This window comes from Styela clava, chromosome 1 (assembly GCF_964204865.1).
Source record: "Styela clava chromosome 1, kaStyClav1.hap1.2, whole genome shotgun sequence".
In the NCBI taxonomy this organism is placed as follows: domain Eukaryota; kingdom Metazoa; phylum Chordata; class Ascidiacea; order Stolidobranchia; family Styelidae; genus Styela; species Styela clava.
In genome coordinates this window covers 10,323,787-10,339,491 of record NC_135250.1, presented here as the reverse complement: position 1 = coordinate 10,339,491, position 15,705 = coordinate 10,323,787, and the positions used below count along the sequence as shown (strand labels likewise).

Below are 15,705 nucleotides of genomic sequence, written 5' to 3'. Positions count from 1 at the left end.
CCGATTATAAAGTCTTTATAATCAAATGTTATTTTTTTTTTAATTTTAAAAAAGATTTATAGTCGACCTGTTTCTAATTGGATGTTATAGATGTTGAATGTTGTAGTCCCCATTTATCATAGTCATACAACAAAATTTATTCAAAAATGCAATTGGTAATGCTATGAAATCGGGCGGAACTTTTTGGACACCCTGAACATTGTAAACCTGATTTTACAATTGATGAGCTACCTTCAGTTAATTTTCTCATCTCGCGCTATATGTTGTTCTAGGGAATTTCAATCCCTTAAATATAGATTTGCACTGTTCAACAACTTTACAAAAACGTTATATTTCCCATCATGCATTCTACAATACTGATTACAATACACCAGGAAATTTCTATTCCTTCGCTATAGATTTGCGCTATTCAACAACTTCTTAAGAAGGCTCTACTTCCCATCATGCATCATATTTTGTTTCAAATAATTTTAAAGCACGCATATGGATAGAAAAGTGACCCACTTCACATTCTCGAGTATAAATTCGCATTTTAACCTGTTTTTTTTGAGCCACGAGGTGTAGAAACTACGACCTCCTTCGACCAGGCATTCCCGCGAGTACGCTGTTCTTTGAAGCAAGTTAAAGAGCGGTCACATACGATTATAAATTTTCAAATAGGGTACAATACTGCAATGGCATTGTATTGAAAAAGTAGTATGTATAAAACCGAAAAAGTAATCAGCGTTTCTATAAAATAGCATCTTGAAGCTGCATTGTCTCCGATTCTTCACGCCGCCATATTAGCAACGATCGCCGCAAAGTTATTCAAATTATAACATTAAATGCAATGTTTTGAAGTCTTCTTGCTTATTTATTTCTTTTTCCTTTGTTGTTCTGATAAATGCATTTCTACAAAAAGAATGTTAGTGGGTAACGTTGTTACATATTTCTTATGGCTTCAATTGCCCAAATTAAACGCCCAAGTTGGGACTGAAATCGGCCAAATATGGACGAATAAATTTGAATAAGGTAGGTATGGTCAAGTTTTTTTTTTGAACTAGTAAAAATTTGCTTGCAAAATACGAAGAAAATAAGAGTACAGTTTTACTGGGGAAGGGAAGACGCGTGTAACCAAAGCTGATGATCAAGCGTTGACAATCCAAGGTTCTAATTTTTAATTCGCTTTTGAGCGGTCGAGGATTATAATGTCTCAGAGTAGCCTATTGTTAAAACGTGAATACGGCGTTGGCGACATTATCATTCTACGTCAACAATATTATATGTTATACATTTTTAATTGAGTAAATTGGAACCTTTTTTCCCATGAACGGTTGTCTTTTAACACACAGTAACGCTAGCCGACTATGGTACTGACAATATACCTTGAATCTACTGCATGATGATCGATACTTCCTGCATTCCCAAGTTCTTGAAACCACCGATAAAAATTTGGTGTAGTGCAAATCTCCACCTTTTGCCATTAATTTCATAAACTCTTTCCTTTTCATCAAATATTTTTTGAGCCATTGTTCTTTTTTAACCTTATGGTAACGAAAGAAAAAATAAATCTAAGTTGTTTTTAGATAAAAACAAACAAGAAAGGTCGCATTGTGGATGCTTCCGAATCCTCTTATCCGTTTATGGTTGTTTAATTAGACTCCGTGCACAGCAATAAAATCCAGTATATATATATAACGTATTTCTTCACGTAGGCCTACGTGATGGATCAAGCAACTGCTCACTAAATTACTACATATGTTTCCAAAGGCGGTTACCGCCTTTGCGCCTCCCACTTTGTTCAATTTAAATTAATAATTAAATACCAGTCCTAAGTATATATTATTACAAAAAGCGAAACAAAATTTAATCAAAACGATTTAATAAAAAGATAATTACACAGGTTCGTATCAATTTAAAGTTTTTTAATGTAACCATAATTCTAAATAACCGCAAATTTAATGGTGAATTTCATGATTGATTTCAAATCGAATGATGTAATGGGTGTTTTTCAGAATTGATTTGTATATTGTACATTACGTCATCCGAGAATGGTACTCCCATAAAATGTGCACCAAGATGTCGCATAACCTGAACCCTAACCTGTTACACATACCATGTTCAGGTTGTGCGCCATCTTGGTGCACATACTTCAGGAAGTCCCAAAATTTTACTCATAAGTTTACTACACATCAACTGGTATGTCAGCTGAGTGAGAGTGCGCGGGTAATATATATATATATATATATAACACAAAAAAAAACATACAAGACCAGATATAATGATTGGCCAATATACAACGATTTGTATCTATGTTAATTTATTTATGCCTCGCAAATAGTAGTACATTCCTTGCATAATCGCACAAGACAAAACTACAAAATGTGATGTTTTTAAACAGAAATTTTTTTATTATGACAGAAATTTATGTTTTTCGAGTCTATTATGCTACTATGAACATTGGTATTCTACATTTGGCCCAATTGTTACCGCACAAATTCAAATTTGTTGGATAAAGCTCACATTTAAGTTACAATTATCATAACAACTAGAATATTAGATCGTTGGGATTGAATACTTACAGCATCTTCCATACAAAAATCTAATTTTATTGTTTTTGATTTCGCTGACATATATGACAATTTAACTTTTTGTAAGTTGTGTGCTGTTTTAGTTGTAAATTTTCCTTTAGTTTTGTCCCAATTCTCGTGTGGCTCCTTTCCCTTGCTGTCTTTCGTTTTTGTATGACATCCTGATAACCAAATAAAAGTGTTAACTACATACTCACCTTACCTGACAATGAGCACTAATTACTACAGAGATAAGAAATTAAAATACATGTGACTCACTATGCAGCAATAGTTTCAATTCAAGGCAAACTAAACATTTTATACTATAGCGCAAGGCTACTCAACTATTTCCACCAAAAATCCCCGCATAAAAAACTTCAAAATTATTTGGGTCCGGTCTTTCCAGGAATTATATTTCGGCATCCTGAAACGCGCGCTTCCTCGGCCGGATAATGATTATTAGATAATCAAGATTGTTTATTATGGTGTTATAGTTCTTTTCATATTACTCAAAACTATAGAAGGAAACTTCAAAATTGGGCTAATAATCGAAAATAAAGAATTAGGTGCGGTACGAATCAAATAATCGAAAGGTCTGGATTCGGACCGCCAGTTGAGTAGCCCTGCATAGTGAGATAGAACAGTACACTCGTAGACTTACCTACCTGTTACATAACTTGTCGTAAATAGTAGAAACGCCACCAGCAATTGTAGATTATTGCTTCCAAACATATTTGTAATCTTTGCAAATGAACCCATAACACACATTGTGACAAAATCGTATTGCGCGATGCTTAAAACTTGGATATATATATATAATTAACCTTTGTAGGTTACAGTGTCGCAGAACCCACGCGTTAAAAATCTAATTTTGAATGTATTTTTCGGATAGTTTAACCGCAAGACAATTATGAACCACTAACGGACGCGTCGCTGCGATCTTGTGTGAAAATTGCCACCTTACACAAACCACAATCCTACTTCTGACATACGGAATTCCCAGAAATTTCAATAAAAATATCTGTACCTATTTATGCTCATAAAGCAAATAAAACTGTAATTAAGATCAGATATAGAAACAGTAACAGTGTTGTGACTTTTATTGAAGTTCATTATTTCTTAGACCAAAGCAAGTTACTTTTTTCATTGAAGTTAAGCAATTAGTGAAATGGATGATCTTGTACAATAATTCTCAAACTCCCATTATCCATGCTCTCCTTTCCAAAACTCTCAACGCCTGTGGCCCCTGCTTTTTTGTTAAATACCTAGTTTTGCCTTAAACACGTTTCCACGAGGGTGCCAAATAACGCACTAATTCAATATACAATCAAAAAGGGAGTAAGGAGTACTAGGCCTGTGTATGTCTGGCCATATTGTGGGTTTGGTTAGCAAAGGACAACGCCAACTGTAGCACGTTGACATAAAATCGAAACGAAATTTCTGTATGCCATAACGGCGCGCCATATATGCTCATTATGTCCTCAAAGCGGGAAATGTGGTCTAGTTACTGCACGACTATAGGCTTCATCTTATATCTAACCACAAGAACTCATGAAAAGCTCTTGATGGTAAAATAAAAGAGTATTGTTTTTTGCTAAAAAGTATTTTTAGAAATAGTTTCAGTTGGTCTATCTATAGGTGACTAATAAATCATACATATTATTGACATCGGAGTTAAAAAAAAAAGAAAGTGCAAAAGAAGTTTCATTCCCCGACTGGGTGGAAGGTACACGAGATTCATTTGTATATTGAAATAAAAGTTTGTGATTCTTACCAATTTTTATATACTTCTTTAATTAAAGCTATTATAGGTACTATGATGCCTTTATACTATGTGCAAACCACGACAAGGGGCCCAGAATTCCTTGCTACTGAAATTTACATATATACTTTTGTAATGTATTTATAGGTAAATAACATTTTTCGCTAAAAATTGTCTAACCGCCTTAAAAGTCTTCGCCCCACCAAATGACAAAACTGTAACCACTACTCTATTTAGTCTATAATGCAAAAACGATTTGAAAGAGTCTAACGTGTTTCCCCAAAAATAAGCCCTCCTCTTAAAATAAGACCTAGTTCAGGGTGGTCCAAGGTTGTTGCCTTCGCGGGCCACAAATTTTTTTTTGCATTGTTCGCGGGCCACAATAGTGTCAGAAATAGGTAAATAGGACAATACAAAACAAACACTTTTATTGTGCAAACAATTGATCATTGTGTGTCATTTATCAAGCTAAAACATGCAAAATACGCCAGAAAAATCATTGAAACATTTATCTACATATAATGTAAGATTTCGAACTCTTCACAACGGAGAAAGTGCTCCCGCAAATGTAAGTGCTCTTGAATATCGATGGGGTTCTCAAAGTAAAATTTGAAAATTTGCTCACATGATAGCAAAATGGCGTTTTAGACTATGTTTGCCATAACTGCTGAATGATTGATTAACATATTTTACCGAATGTAAGGTACAGAAGAGTAATTACCAAATTTTCTAACATATTAGAAGCATTTTTGTAATACTGTTTAGGCTGGTTGCAAAACATCACAGGAAAGAGTTATATTCTCAGGCCATAACATTAAAATTTAGTTATAATAACTGTTGAAATATATTCTCAACCAAAAATATAGAAAGCCAGTGAACAATTTGGACACTATTCAACTTCGCTAGTTGCTTCAGCTAGCCGTGACACTAATCGATTCAGTGACATTAGTGATGTAACAAGATTTTCTGGTTATTTTTATGACAAAACAACACCACATGCGATTTTCGATTACCCTGCAGCAAAAGCGACGCGGGTCACAGATAATGGCCATGCGGCCCGCGGGCCTGGGTTTTAACCACCGTGACCTAGTCGACAGCAAGAAATCTCTCGTACACGTTTTAAATGATTGATAATTTATGTTTTGCAGTTATGTTGAATAAAAACGTGTTATTTATAGATTAATGGATATCGGTTTCATTGTTTTGTATATATATATATATTTAAAAATCTCGTGATTCTCTACTTTGTAATTTTGTTTTAATAAATGAAAATATAAGATATCCCCGAAAATAAGCCCTAGTGATATTTTTCGGAAGAAAATTGAAGTAAGACCCTGTCTTATTTTCGGGAAAACACGGTATAAGCACATTACATCACCAGGAATGGAAACTGAATTCGGAGACCATATCAGAGGATGTCGATGACTGTGAGTAATTTGTTGTTACTGAGAAAGCAGATCACTTAACATCGTACAGCGATATAGTCCTAATTTTAGAACAATTTTATTTGGAAATCAAGTCGTCATTATTAGCGAAAGTAGTTGATATTCTAGTCGAAACCCTCGACTCACCTTTGTAAAATATTAACGAGAATAAGCTCGCTATACTAACCCCGTTTCTTTATGTGCATAACAGCCTCGGGTCGAGGTCGCCATCGTTGTGTATTCTCTTTTTTCGTCGTTACGTTTACTGATGACATACATCTCAGCCGTTTCCTATGGGTATACCTCACACCAATATTTGTCTAAGAGATGGTTATATATGTATATTAAATAGAGGCATGTCTTACTGAAAATCAGTAACGAGTTTTTCGGCACTGTGGTGGCCAATACAATACTTGACAACAGCATAACGTTATGGTTGTCTAACTAGTAACGTTAGAAAAATGTTTCGAGAATGGTAAAAAATGTAATGGGCCAAAGGAATAATTTGCTATAGTCTTGATAAGTATACAAATACAGAATTGTTATCCTATTATGCCTAGGTTCAGAGTTCTCAGCAAAGCTCTTTCGTTCAGGAGCCTACACATTTGAAAGACAAAATTAAACGGGTTACTTTGGTATATAATTATATATCATATAAACCAGTACTGAATTATAATTTACTGATTCTTGTCGAGGGAAAGATTCGAATCGCCAATATTATAATACGATTGCTTTGGAGCATGGGGTAAACAATATAAATCTTGAATGAAAAATCTGTAAAATCGTTATATCGTTTTTTTTGCGCTCTAAATATAGATTCAAATATTCAGTGAGCAAACATGCCTATTGGGCAAATAGCAAATTTGCTCACTAGGCTGGTATGAGTGACTTGTAACGGTAAATGTAGAGGACAAATTTTGCTGGCCAAACCTTTTTTGAAGGTTGCTTGGAAAATACGGTATTACCATTTTGTACATATGATTTAATTTTTTAGACTGTTTGCTCAAACTTTACTATAAGTTGTATTAGTAATTGTCCTGTTATCTGTTTACAACACTGCTAGTTTTATCCTAATTGAGTCTTCAGCCTACTTGCATCTATATCTTCAAATCATTTGACGAGGGGCAGCAGACTATGCTTCTGGTACCTATAAATAGCTTTGGTATACAGGGTCCACGTCGTCAAGTACCACCAAAAGCATTCGATGTATTCCCATCTGAACTTTCGCCATACAGCATAAATTCAACAGGACTTTACCAACCGTATATCAGTGTTGTTACTGATAGCCTGGCGGTCCAGAATTCACCGTATTTGATGACAGACATGATGGGATATTCCCGCCGAAACGCAGGACAACAGCGCGTACCATCGCTCCCAATTAACACCGGTACAGGAGTTCCAGTTGAGACCTATTCTCAAGTGACAGACGCCCGTGATTGTAGTGGTTGTAGTGGCTCTACTCCAAAACCAGAAAAAGAAGATTCAATTTTATTTAGCCTACTAAACAAACCCCATCACGAACTGAGGCCAAAGACCTCACCGTGTCCTAACACACAACCCGTCACACAGTTGCCATATATAAGCAACAGATCAACTATGACTCGTCGATGTGTAGGCCTACAAAACGCAGCTGAAACGCACAAAAATTCTGCCGAAATTCTTGAAAAAACAATAAGCTTTGTAAAAAGTTTAGAGTCTTTTAAAAACCTTGGAACTCACGACCAAGAGCTTCTTTTCTCCAACTGCTGGGCAGAGCTGTTCATTGTCGGAATGGCTCAGGAACAAGTATCGTTTGGTGTTATTCGGTACGAAATTTCTGTGCCTGCTACGGTTCAAACATCTAAAGATGTTTCATTCAATGAAGGAGAATCAATAAAAGTTGACGAAGCTGACAAGCTGAAAAGTTTCATTAAACGTTTCACGGAACTGCAACTTTCAGCTGTAGAATATGCATATTTCATGGGAACCGTCTTATTTAATCCAGGTAAATTTACAACTGTTTTAGTCCTTCTGTACTTGAACCTTTTTAAATGTAATGTGTATCATTTACATAAAATAAACTTTTCCCAGAAAATCAATGTGAGCGGTATTATATCCGAATAGTTATGTTAATGCGTGTTTTCCCAATCCTTGCACCACCTACCTATACACGTAACCATTGTAGATTCCGACTTTGAGCGAGTTCTGGCGAATTGTCACTTACAAAATCCGAGCCCATCATTTTGAATCAAAATATATAACCGACTGTCATTCGAAAGTACTGATAGCTAATTTTCAAGATAGTCCATAGCAGATCTTTGGAACTACTTTTTGGTTGTTAAAATTAAACGAAAATCCTCGGAAAACAAAAGACCACTAGGATATTTGATTCATACCCAAGTTGTTGAAACACAACTAAAAAAGACAAATAGCAGGTAAATCTATGAAAACGAGCCAATGTGTACAACTATACTTAAAAATTCGTCTGCATAATAAAAAAGTCTGAGCGGCTGCACAAGTAGCAATTGTTACGCCCCGTAAACTTATTGCTGATTGGTCATATGTACGGAAATAAACAAGAAAAACGATGTTTGATGAAACGTCAACTGGCGTAAGCATCCAAAAATTATTAAGTGCCACTTCATTGAGTTTTCACATATTGTTCGTCAAGATACGGATGTCTATTTAGGAACGACATGGAAATTCGAATTTAAATTACAGTATTTGATAGAATTAGCTAATTTTTCTTATCAAAACTGATAAACCTCATTTTGGAATTGTTTTATTATAGCACAAAAGAGTGATAAAGTTTTTTTCTCATAAATCGTTAAAGTGTATTTCTTCTTAGCGTACGATGAAAGACAAATAGTCGTCAACTGCATATTTTTGACAGCGTTAAGTTTCGAACAGGGATTTTATAAGGACTATAATATTGTTAATTTATACTATCATGGAAAATTTGCAATACGTATTTGCAGGGTATTTTTTATTTTACCCTGACGTAGTTTCTGGTTGAAGAGGTTACAAAAGTTGTGGTTGTTTGTATTTAATAATTAATTTGTTTAATATCACTGAGTCATCCCGTTCAATTGGAACAAATATTTACCGGATAAATGTTCAAGGTTAAATAAGGGCATTGGGGTCAAACAACAGGGTAGAGAGGTCTATTCATAAAAGCACAACTCAAAGCTTATTCTTATTTCAAAATAAAAAATCAGAGCGGTAGAGACTTGTTTTTTATAGCCGACGTGGAGTCAAATATGGAGTTCTATTGCAAACATCATGCAGTCAAAAATTAATTATACTTTCTTATGTTTAAAATAAAAATTTTGGACTCAAATGATATGACATTTTCAATATATACCAAAATCTTAGATTTAAGTATTTGTTATCTAATAAAATTAAAAGCAGCTGTCAAAGAAATTATATCAATCATAACCGGACTTAGAGACCAGTTTCGGCTTAAATTCAATTTTTTTAATCACAAATAAAGTTTAAAAATTATAATTCAGTGAAAAACGATGTAGCCTACCATGATAAAAAAAGAAATGAAAACTGTAGCCTACATCTTGGTGATTGGTATTTTTATTTCCAAAAATTGACTCTGAGTCCACCAATAGATAGAGCCAATAAAATTGAATCGTCATCTTTTTCAGATGTAGTTGGATTAAAGGACCGAGATACCATTGCCTCGTTACAAGTTGAAGCAATGCATGCCCTCGCCGAATATAGAGGTTAGATATTATTATCAATGTCGTGCGGTACAATCATTTTATATTTTCAGAAATTTGAAATCATAAAAATGAACAAATGTTGTGAACTTTTCCTACAATACCAATGCAAACAATGCGTTCCCAGTCGAATGTGGACAAGTTATTACACGTTTTTATTAAAAACTCGATGATATGATGAAATGATTCGACACTTGTGTGAAAGATTTTTTCCTTGAAAGCAATATTTTCATATTTTGTAAATCGATTTTTACATTTCGAACGTTCAAGAGGGGTTACTGGGTCAAAAAACTTCTTCGTGATATTTACGCAGTCATCACTTGATATATAGTTATTAGGTAAACATCATATATTGACAAACGCCGCTCACAGAGAGGTGACCTTGAAACAATACCGATGGTTTATGAGTTGAGAATTTGATTCTTGGCTTGCACCAATCATGGACGATTGTATCAAATGCGTCCTAGTGTGAACCAGTGCGACGATTATGTGACTGACAGCTTGGTGATGACACAATAAATATTCGTGACGTTTGTGTCAGCCAGCACACACGTGCCTTGGTTCAGCTGAGTTTTCATTTTAAAGTTTAATAAATATATCATTTTGAAGATATGGAAACTCAAGTGTTCTAAATATAACCTTATCCAAACAGATGTTCATCGATGAGCCTCATTTATGATACTAAATATTTATCAGTTAGATCGATGGTTTTCAAACCTTGTTAAATTAAATTTTAGTTGGTTTCAGTAATTGTGCTAAAATTAAATCAAAACTATTTCTCATGGTCTAAGTTTCCAGTTCCTCCGTTCCGGTTAGGTATTGTCTATGTCCCTTTCTTTTGTCGTTTTTAGCAATTAATAGAAGCCAGTAAAGCACCCATAGCAAACAAACTTTTCTCCGCGTGATCAAATTCCAGGAATTAGGCAAATAAGAAAGGTCGTAACCTTTTTATTTTCTGTTACGCAAGACTCACTATGTTTGTTATTAAACGGAGTTAGAGTCACATCTTTATTACTTGATTCTTTTTGTTTTTGTCTTTGGGTGGTACAGAAGTTAGAAATATTTCTACTGATTACAGCAATATGAAAAAATGAATAATCAATATTTCAATAAAAAAATTAAGTGATAGAACAGAAAGAGAAGAAAACGGAACGTCATTTACTGTGATCATAGTCAAACATTTTTTTTCATGCTACTGTTACAACACTATCTTGATCTGATAACATTTATTTAGTTAGAAATTTATTTTCAAATTTAAGATCTCAGCATGTGATTTTGCCCATATCACCAGAACCGTGAACTGAGTAAGCTCTCGTGAACTTGCTTGGAGCAATCTATCGATATAGCGCAATTTGCAATAATAACAAAATAATTAGCACTAAAATGAAGGTATTCAAATTTCAAACGCCGTAAACTTGAACAAAAAAGGGACTTGGATTGGCAAAAAGCGAAATCGATTTGAGATATTCTGAACTTGAACAGATTTTATTCCGATATCAGAGAGTTCCATCAGAGTATAATAATAAAACTTAACACAATGAAAGAAACAGGAAACTCGACGAAACCTCAAATAAAGTTCAAAACGTTCTGGTTTAATACTTGAGAGTGTCGAATAACTTTTACTCACGCTATCAGAAATTAAATTGATTTTTTCGCGAATAAAATCAAAAAAGTTATCAACACGGTCGTTTATGCTTGTCTTGCACAAATGCACGATGACCAAAAACGAAACTCCAGAATTTTTTATATTTACTCCAATGAAGCAAATTCTTTTTACACTTGGACTTCTATTTATGTATGCTTGTACCCGAACGTTCCAGTAATCTAGGACGCTTCGCACAAAAGTTATGTTCTCTCTTGACAATGTTTCAAATCACAAATTCTTTTCGACTAGAATTAACTAAAAATTTGCTCTGGAAACTCTGCCACATTAGTATTCTTAACGATTTTTTATATATATAAATCTTGCGTGATGAGATTTTTTTTGTCATTTCAGGCGAGAGAGTGAATTCATCGCCATTTGACGCAGAACATCACCAGCAAATGCGTCTTGCACAAATATTACTTGGTCTTCCGGCACTGAGAAGTATCAAAACACATGCAATTGCTGAGTTGTTCTTTCGCTCTCATAACTGCTGTCCAGATATCTTGATATCGTAGATGTTTGCTGTTTTCGTTTATTCACAAACGGGTTTACTCGTATGCACACTTGAAGTCCTGCACGTAAAGTTCGACAAACGCTCTGAAACGTAGAGCATGCTGTTATTCTCAAGACGATGTTGTTATCAACTATTGTGACGTAATGTGTTTGCCGTGAAACTGCACAAAAGCGCTGGAACAATACTGACTTTATCTCTCTCAGATGAAGCTTTGAAACGAAGGCCTCAAGTAATCACAAGCATAAAAGGAAGTAGAAAGCAATTTAAATATGTGGATTGGCCTGACATTGACTATATGAATTTATGTAATGTTATAAATTCATGTGTAAATTTATCAATGAAATAGGTGAATTTGCTTACAAAATTTTTGTAGTTTTCACGTCATAAAAACATAAAATTAATTCCTCCCCACTCAGAAAATATTTCGAACTTTCAACTTGGGTTAGGAATGGGCCATAAACAGAATGCACCGCTGCTGCGAGGTGCATGTATGGCTTACAAACATCTCAAGATTATTTCTGTATATGAGATGACACAGAGCAACACTGCTTTACGAAAACACTTTACCTATGTATGTTTTTTTTCTTGTTTTTTTTTCAATTTATATCAACGAACGAGGGGCTTATCACGCCTCAATTTTTATTTACAATCATGCAAAAACAATAATTTGTAGTATATATATATATCTTATATATGTATGTAATGAAAGATATTGGATGGTAAACATTTCTTATATTGCGAATTGGTCCGCATTGAAAGATTTTCAAAAAATCATGTCTTAGATTTAGGACTCACTTGTTTCACGAAAAAGTTGACGTATTTTTCAATGAATCTTTGAAAAATAGCTTTTTTTAGATGTACTTTTATCAAAATTTTTATTCATGAAATAAAATTGAATCACGATTGTCAATGTGTGTTTATTAGTCTACTGCAAAGCTGTTGTTAGATCATTCGTCTTGTTCCCAAGAAAGGTGAACAAACCTTCGGTCGCTGTTGGGTTTATTTACCGAATGAATTCATCGTCCGTCCGATAAACTAAGATGAACAATTCTCCATCATAACGTAAATTGTTATACCAAGAGCGCGAATTGTTAATCATTACCCAATTGTGAATCATGGTCCAGTTACATTTAGGTAACGATGGGTGTGTCAAGCTTCATTGCGGTTGATAAGGTATTGAATTTGAACCGGCCAAAACCGGTATTAATTCCCAAAATTAACCACAATTTTCCACAAAGCGGTACGATCATCTCACTCGGGCTATATATTAAATTGAGTAAGCTATTCCGAAATCGGTAAATTTCAGTAATATATATAAAAAGCATAACAGGTAATCGTATACTATAGTAGTGTCGATGAACAATTACGTGGAATACTTCGTAAAAAATAAACTATTTTAGAAATCTTTATACATGTGGTGAGCCTATGTAAATCATTTTGTTTCTATGTTGTTGTCAATGTCACACATAATATGAGTACTTTTATAATTTTCCTATTTCTTCTTTAACTCATTGGGGAAGTCTTTCTTTATGAGAACAAAATTCCTTATCTAAATTTTCAACTATCAGACATCAAGATTAGCATATTATACTACGATCAAGTTTTTATCCAGAAATTTGTTTTAAATACAGCTTCTTTTCTCTATGCATGGAGTACAAGAAATCATATTATGTCGAAAATAATATCTCAAATTATAATTAATATTGCGGCAAAATTTGTAGAGGTGTTTATTTTAGTCCGGTATCATTCTTCCAGATTATTCGAGAAAAACTTTCGGTATCGCAGCGACATCATGAGGACGAAAATATGTTATTTGATACCTCAAAGTCGGTGCAGCAGATATAACAAGTGCACGATCTGTTAGGACTAATAATATTCAAACCACTATAATTGTTTCAGAACTTGCATTTTGTTGTGATTTTTTGCTTTTTTCAAATGACCTTCGCATTCTGTTCTGTATGGCCATTGTCAATCTGAATGGCCAGGGTTACTGGAGAATGTGGCCTTTTGTTAAATAAGAGTACATCAAGTCAAAAATTTTGTTATGTTCCTATGATAAATCGTGCAAAACTGTTGGCGATGAGGTTTTAAGTAGTAATGGAATTTAGGGGTTCGCACGGGCTCGGGGTCACCAGCGAAACGGGTCTTGTTTCTTTTTTGGAAGACCCCAGCTTATGGGTGGCAGCTAGCGTTATATTCGACTTTCGAAATTTTTGTATTCAATCTATTTTCGGCACGTTTTTTGAAAAAAGGGTACATGTTGATAGTCTGTTCGATATTAAAGAGAACCCGTTTTTTTTATATTTTTTGGAATCCATCACGAAATATCTATATGAAATTTTTGCCAATTTGCCAATCATCAATTTCCTTGGATTATCTTTTTAAGTAAGTTTAGATTATTGTCCCGGCTTTCGCTGTTTATCTTATGTTGTTGCTTCGTTGATAGTATAGACTCTTCGTATGTGTTTGACAGAGCTCAATTTTGGCAAATATTTTGATCCTAATCTCAAATCCTTCTCAACATTGTACCAGTCACGTTCTTAGCGTGAAGTAATTTGTTTTGACAATAGCACTGCCCACGCGCATGAAATTGAAAGACTATGGAGCTGAAATGAATGAGGACCCAATTGTTTTAAAACTTGTTTGACTTTCACATTTAAGAACAGTTCACACATAATGAACTACAATTATGAATCACTAAAAACACGATTTATGGTCGACTTACCGGGACACCGGGACAAAGTTTTACGAGAAGGTGGCAATTTGCAGTTTATAGGCTCTTCAAAAATGTTTACGATTGAAAAAGGTTTAGCATATCAATAGGGAAGATGTTTAAGAATTGACTTGCGTTGCTGTATTTCGCATTAAAAGCATTTTTATTATTTGACCGGTAAAAGTTTAGAAACTGTTATCTATTATTCTCATAAATCAATTTTTTATCTGATTGAATAGCAAGTTAAATAGTTCAAAGTGTAACTGATAGTTTTATGGTCGAGTTTTATAGCTAGTTTTTGTTTTACAGACCAGGATGACGCAAACAGAGGATAAATTATTATTTAGATATTTATTTATGCTGAACGTATATTATCATTATATTTTGTAATCGCCCACTGCCAAGTTTAAATCAATCAACTAAGTCATAAATAGACTATGCTTCACGGAACAAAACCATCTTCACGAAGTTATCCAGTCAAGAAAGCAAGAAACATCTAAAAAAAAATCATTTATTCTGAACGGAAATCAATGCCCACATTTGTGAAATTAGTCGCCCACCCATTACCGACTTTGAAAAATTGAACTAATATAATACTGTCAATCAAGTTTAATATTGTCGAAAATCGGACATAATTCTGGTATCTAACGGTATTATAGAATATCGATCGTAGATTAGAAAGAATGTCGCGTGTTCCTGTCACACAATGTAAACAGTTATTTTGTATCCTAGTTTGAGAACGTTTCTAACGAGTTCATTATGAAGTATTATTTTAGTTAAAAACAAAGGTTTCTTCATCCGACAACTGGCTTTCTTTGAAATTGCTATGTTTTTTAGAAATGAGCCGATCATTTGATATGCAATGACATGTATATATATATATATATATATGTTGTAAACAAACAAAAACGAAGAAAAAGTATCAAAAAGAGGATTTCCTTTGAATAACTTCTAGTTTAATTTTTGCGGACATCTGTTCGGAAATTGATATAGTAATATAGTAATCCAATTGGAAAAACAAAAAACAACAAAAAAAAGCTTTTTTACTTAAAATCCGTGACTGCCAAAAATTGTAGAATTGTTAAGTGATCTACTGCGCAAGTTGAGTGGGCTATGTCAACATGCCATTGAAGATTGTGGCAGCCAGCAAGTAACAAATTTCACCTAAGTATGTTGATAAATAAACTTTTCTCATAGAGACTGCTCGAAATTATTGGTATTCGGTCTATGAAAATGAACGCAAGTGTTTGAATAGTAATCAGTAATTTTATCATTTTGTAAATATGACATTTACAGTGTTCTGGGTATTGGATTTGTTTACTGGTAACCCTTGGAATATGCTAGCACAATGAAAATGCACACACAAGATTTTTTTTATAGTGCTTTCC

The 15,705-nt window shown here is 34.0% G+C and overlaps 1 protein-coding gene and 1 long non-coding RNA gene across 3 annotated transcripts; one reads left to right on the top strand and one right to left on the bottom strand.

Moving 5' to 3' along the window:
• Positions 1-19: 19 nt before the first annotated feature.
• LOC120348360 (uncharacterized) lies at positions 20-2,743 on the bottom strand. The gene is made up of 3 exons (XR_005570210.2): positions 2,562-2,743; positions 1,365-1,523; positions 20-891 (listed from the first exon to the last, which is right to left on the bottom strand). It is a non-coding gene; the product is annotated as an uncharacterized LOC120348360 (long non-coding RNA).
• A 2,720-nt stretch (positions 2,744-5,463) lies between these two features.
• Positions 5,464-12,491, top strand: LOC120347539 (nuclear receptor subfamily 0 group B member 2-like). 2 transcript variants are annotated; one of them, XM_078114551.1, is made up of 4 exons: positions 5,464-5,738; positions 6,906-7,719; positions 9,371-9,448; positions 11,442-12,491. In XM_078114551.1, exons 1-4 carry the CDS (start codon positions 5,727-5,729, stop codon positions 11,603-11,605), a joined length of 1,068 nt encoding a protein of 355 aa, XP_077970677.1. In that variant the 5' UTR covers positions 5,464-5,726; the 3' UTR covers positions 11,606-12,491. The 2 variants fall into 2 exon arrangements, with proteins under 2 accessions (XP_077970677.1, XP_039273494.2); XM_039417560.2 differs by lacking the exon at positions 5,464-5,738 and having other exon boundaries at positions 6,722-7,719.
• Positions 12,492-15,705: the final 3,214 nt, after the last annotated feature.

Coding starts and splice junctions, on each gene's coding strand:
- LOC120347539 (XM_039417560.2), top strand. CDS start 6,870: ATGCTTCTGGTACCTATAAATAGCTTTGGTATACAGGGTCCACGTCGT. Junction 7,720..9,370: donor AACCGTCTTATTTAATCCAG/GTAAATTTACAA, acceptor CATCTTTTTCAG/ATGTAGTTGGATTAAAGGAC. Junction 9,449..11,441: donor TGCCCTCGCCGAATATAGAG/GTTAGATATTAT, acceptor TTGTCATTTCAG/GCGAGAGAGTGAATTCATCG.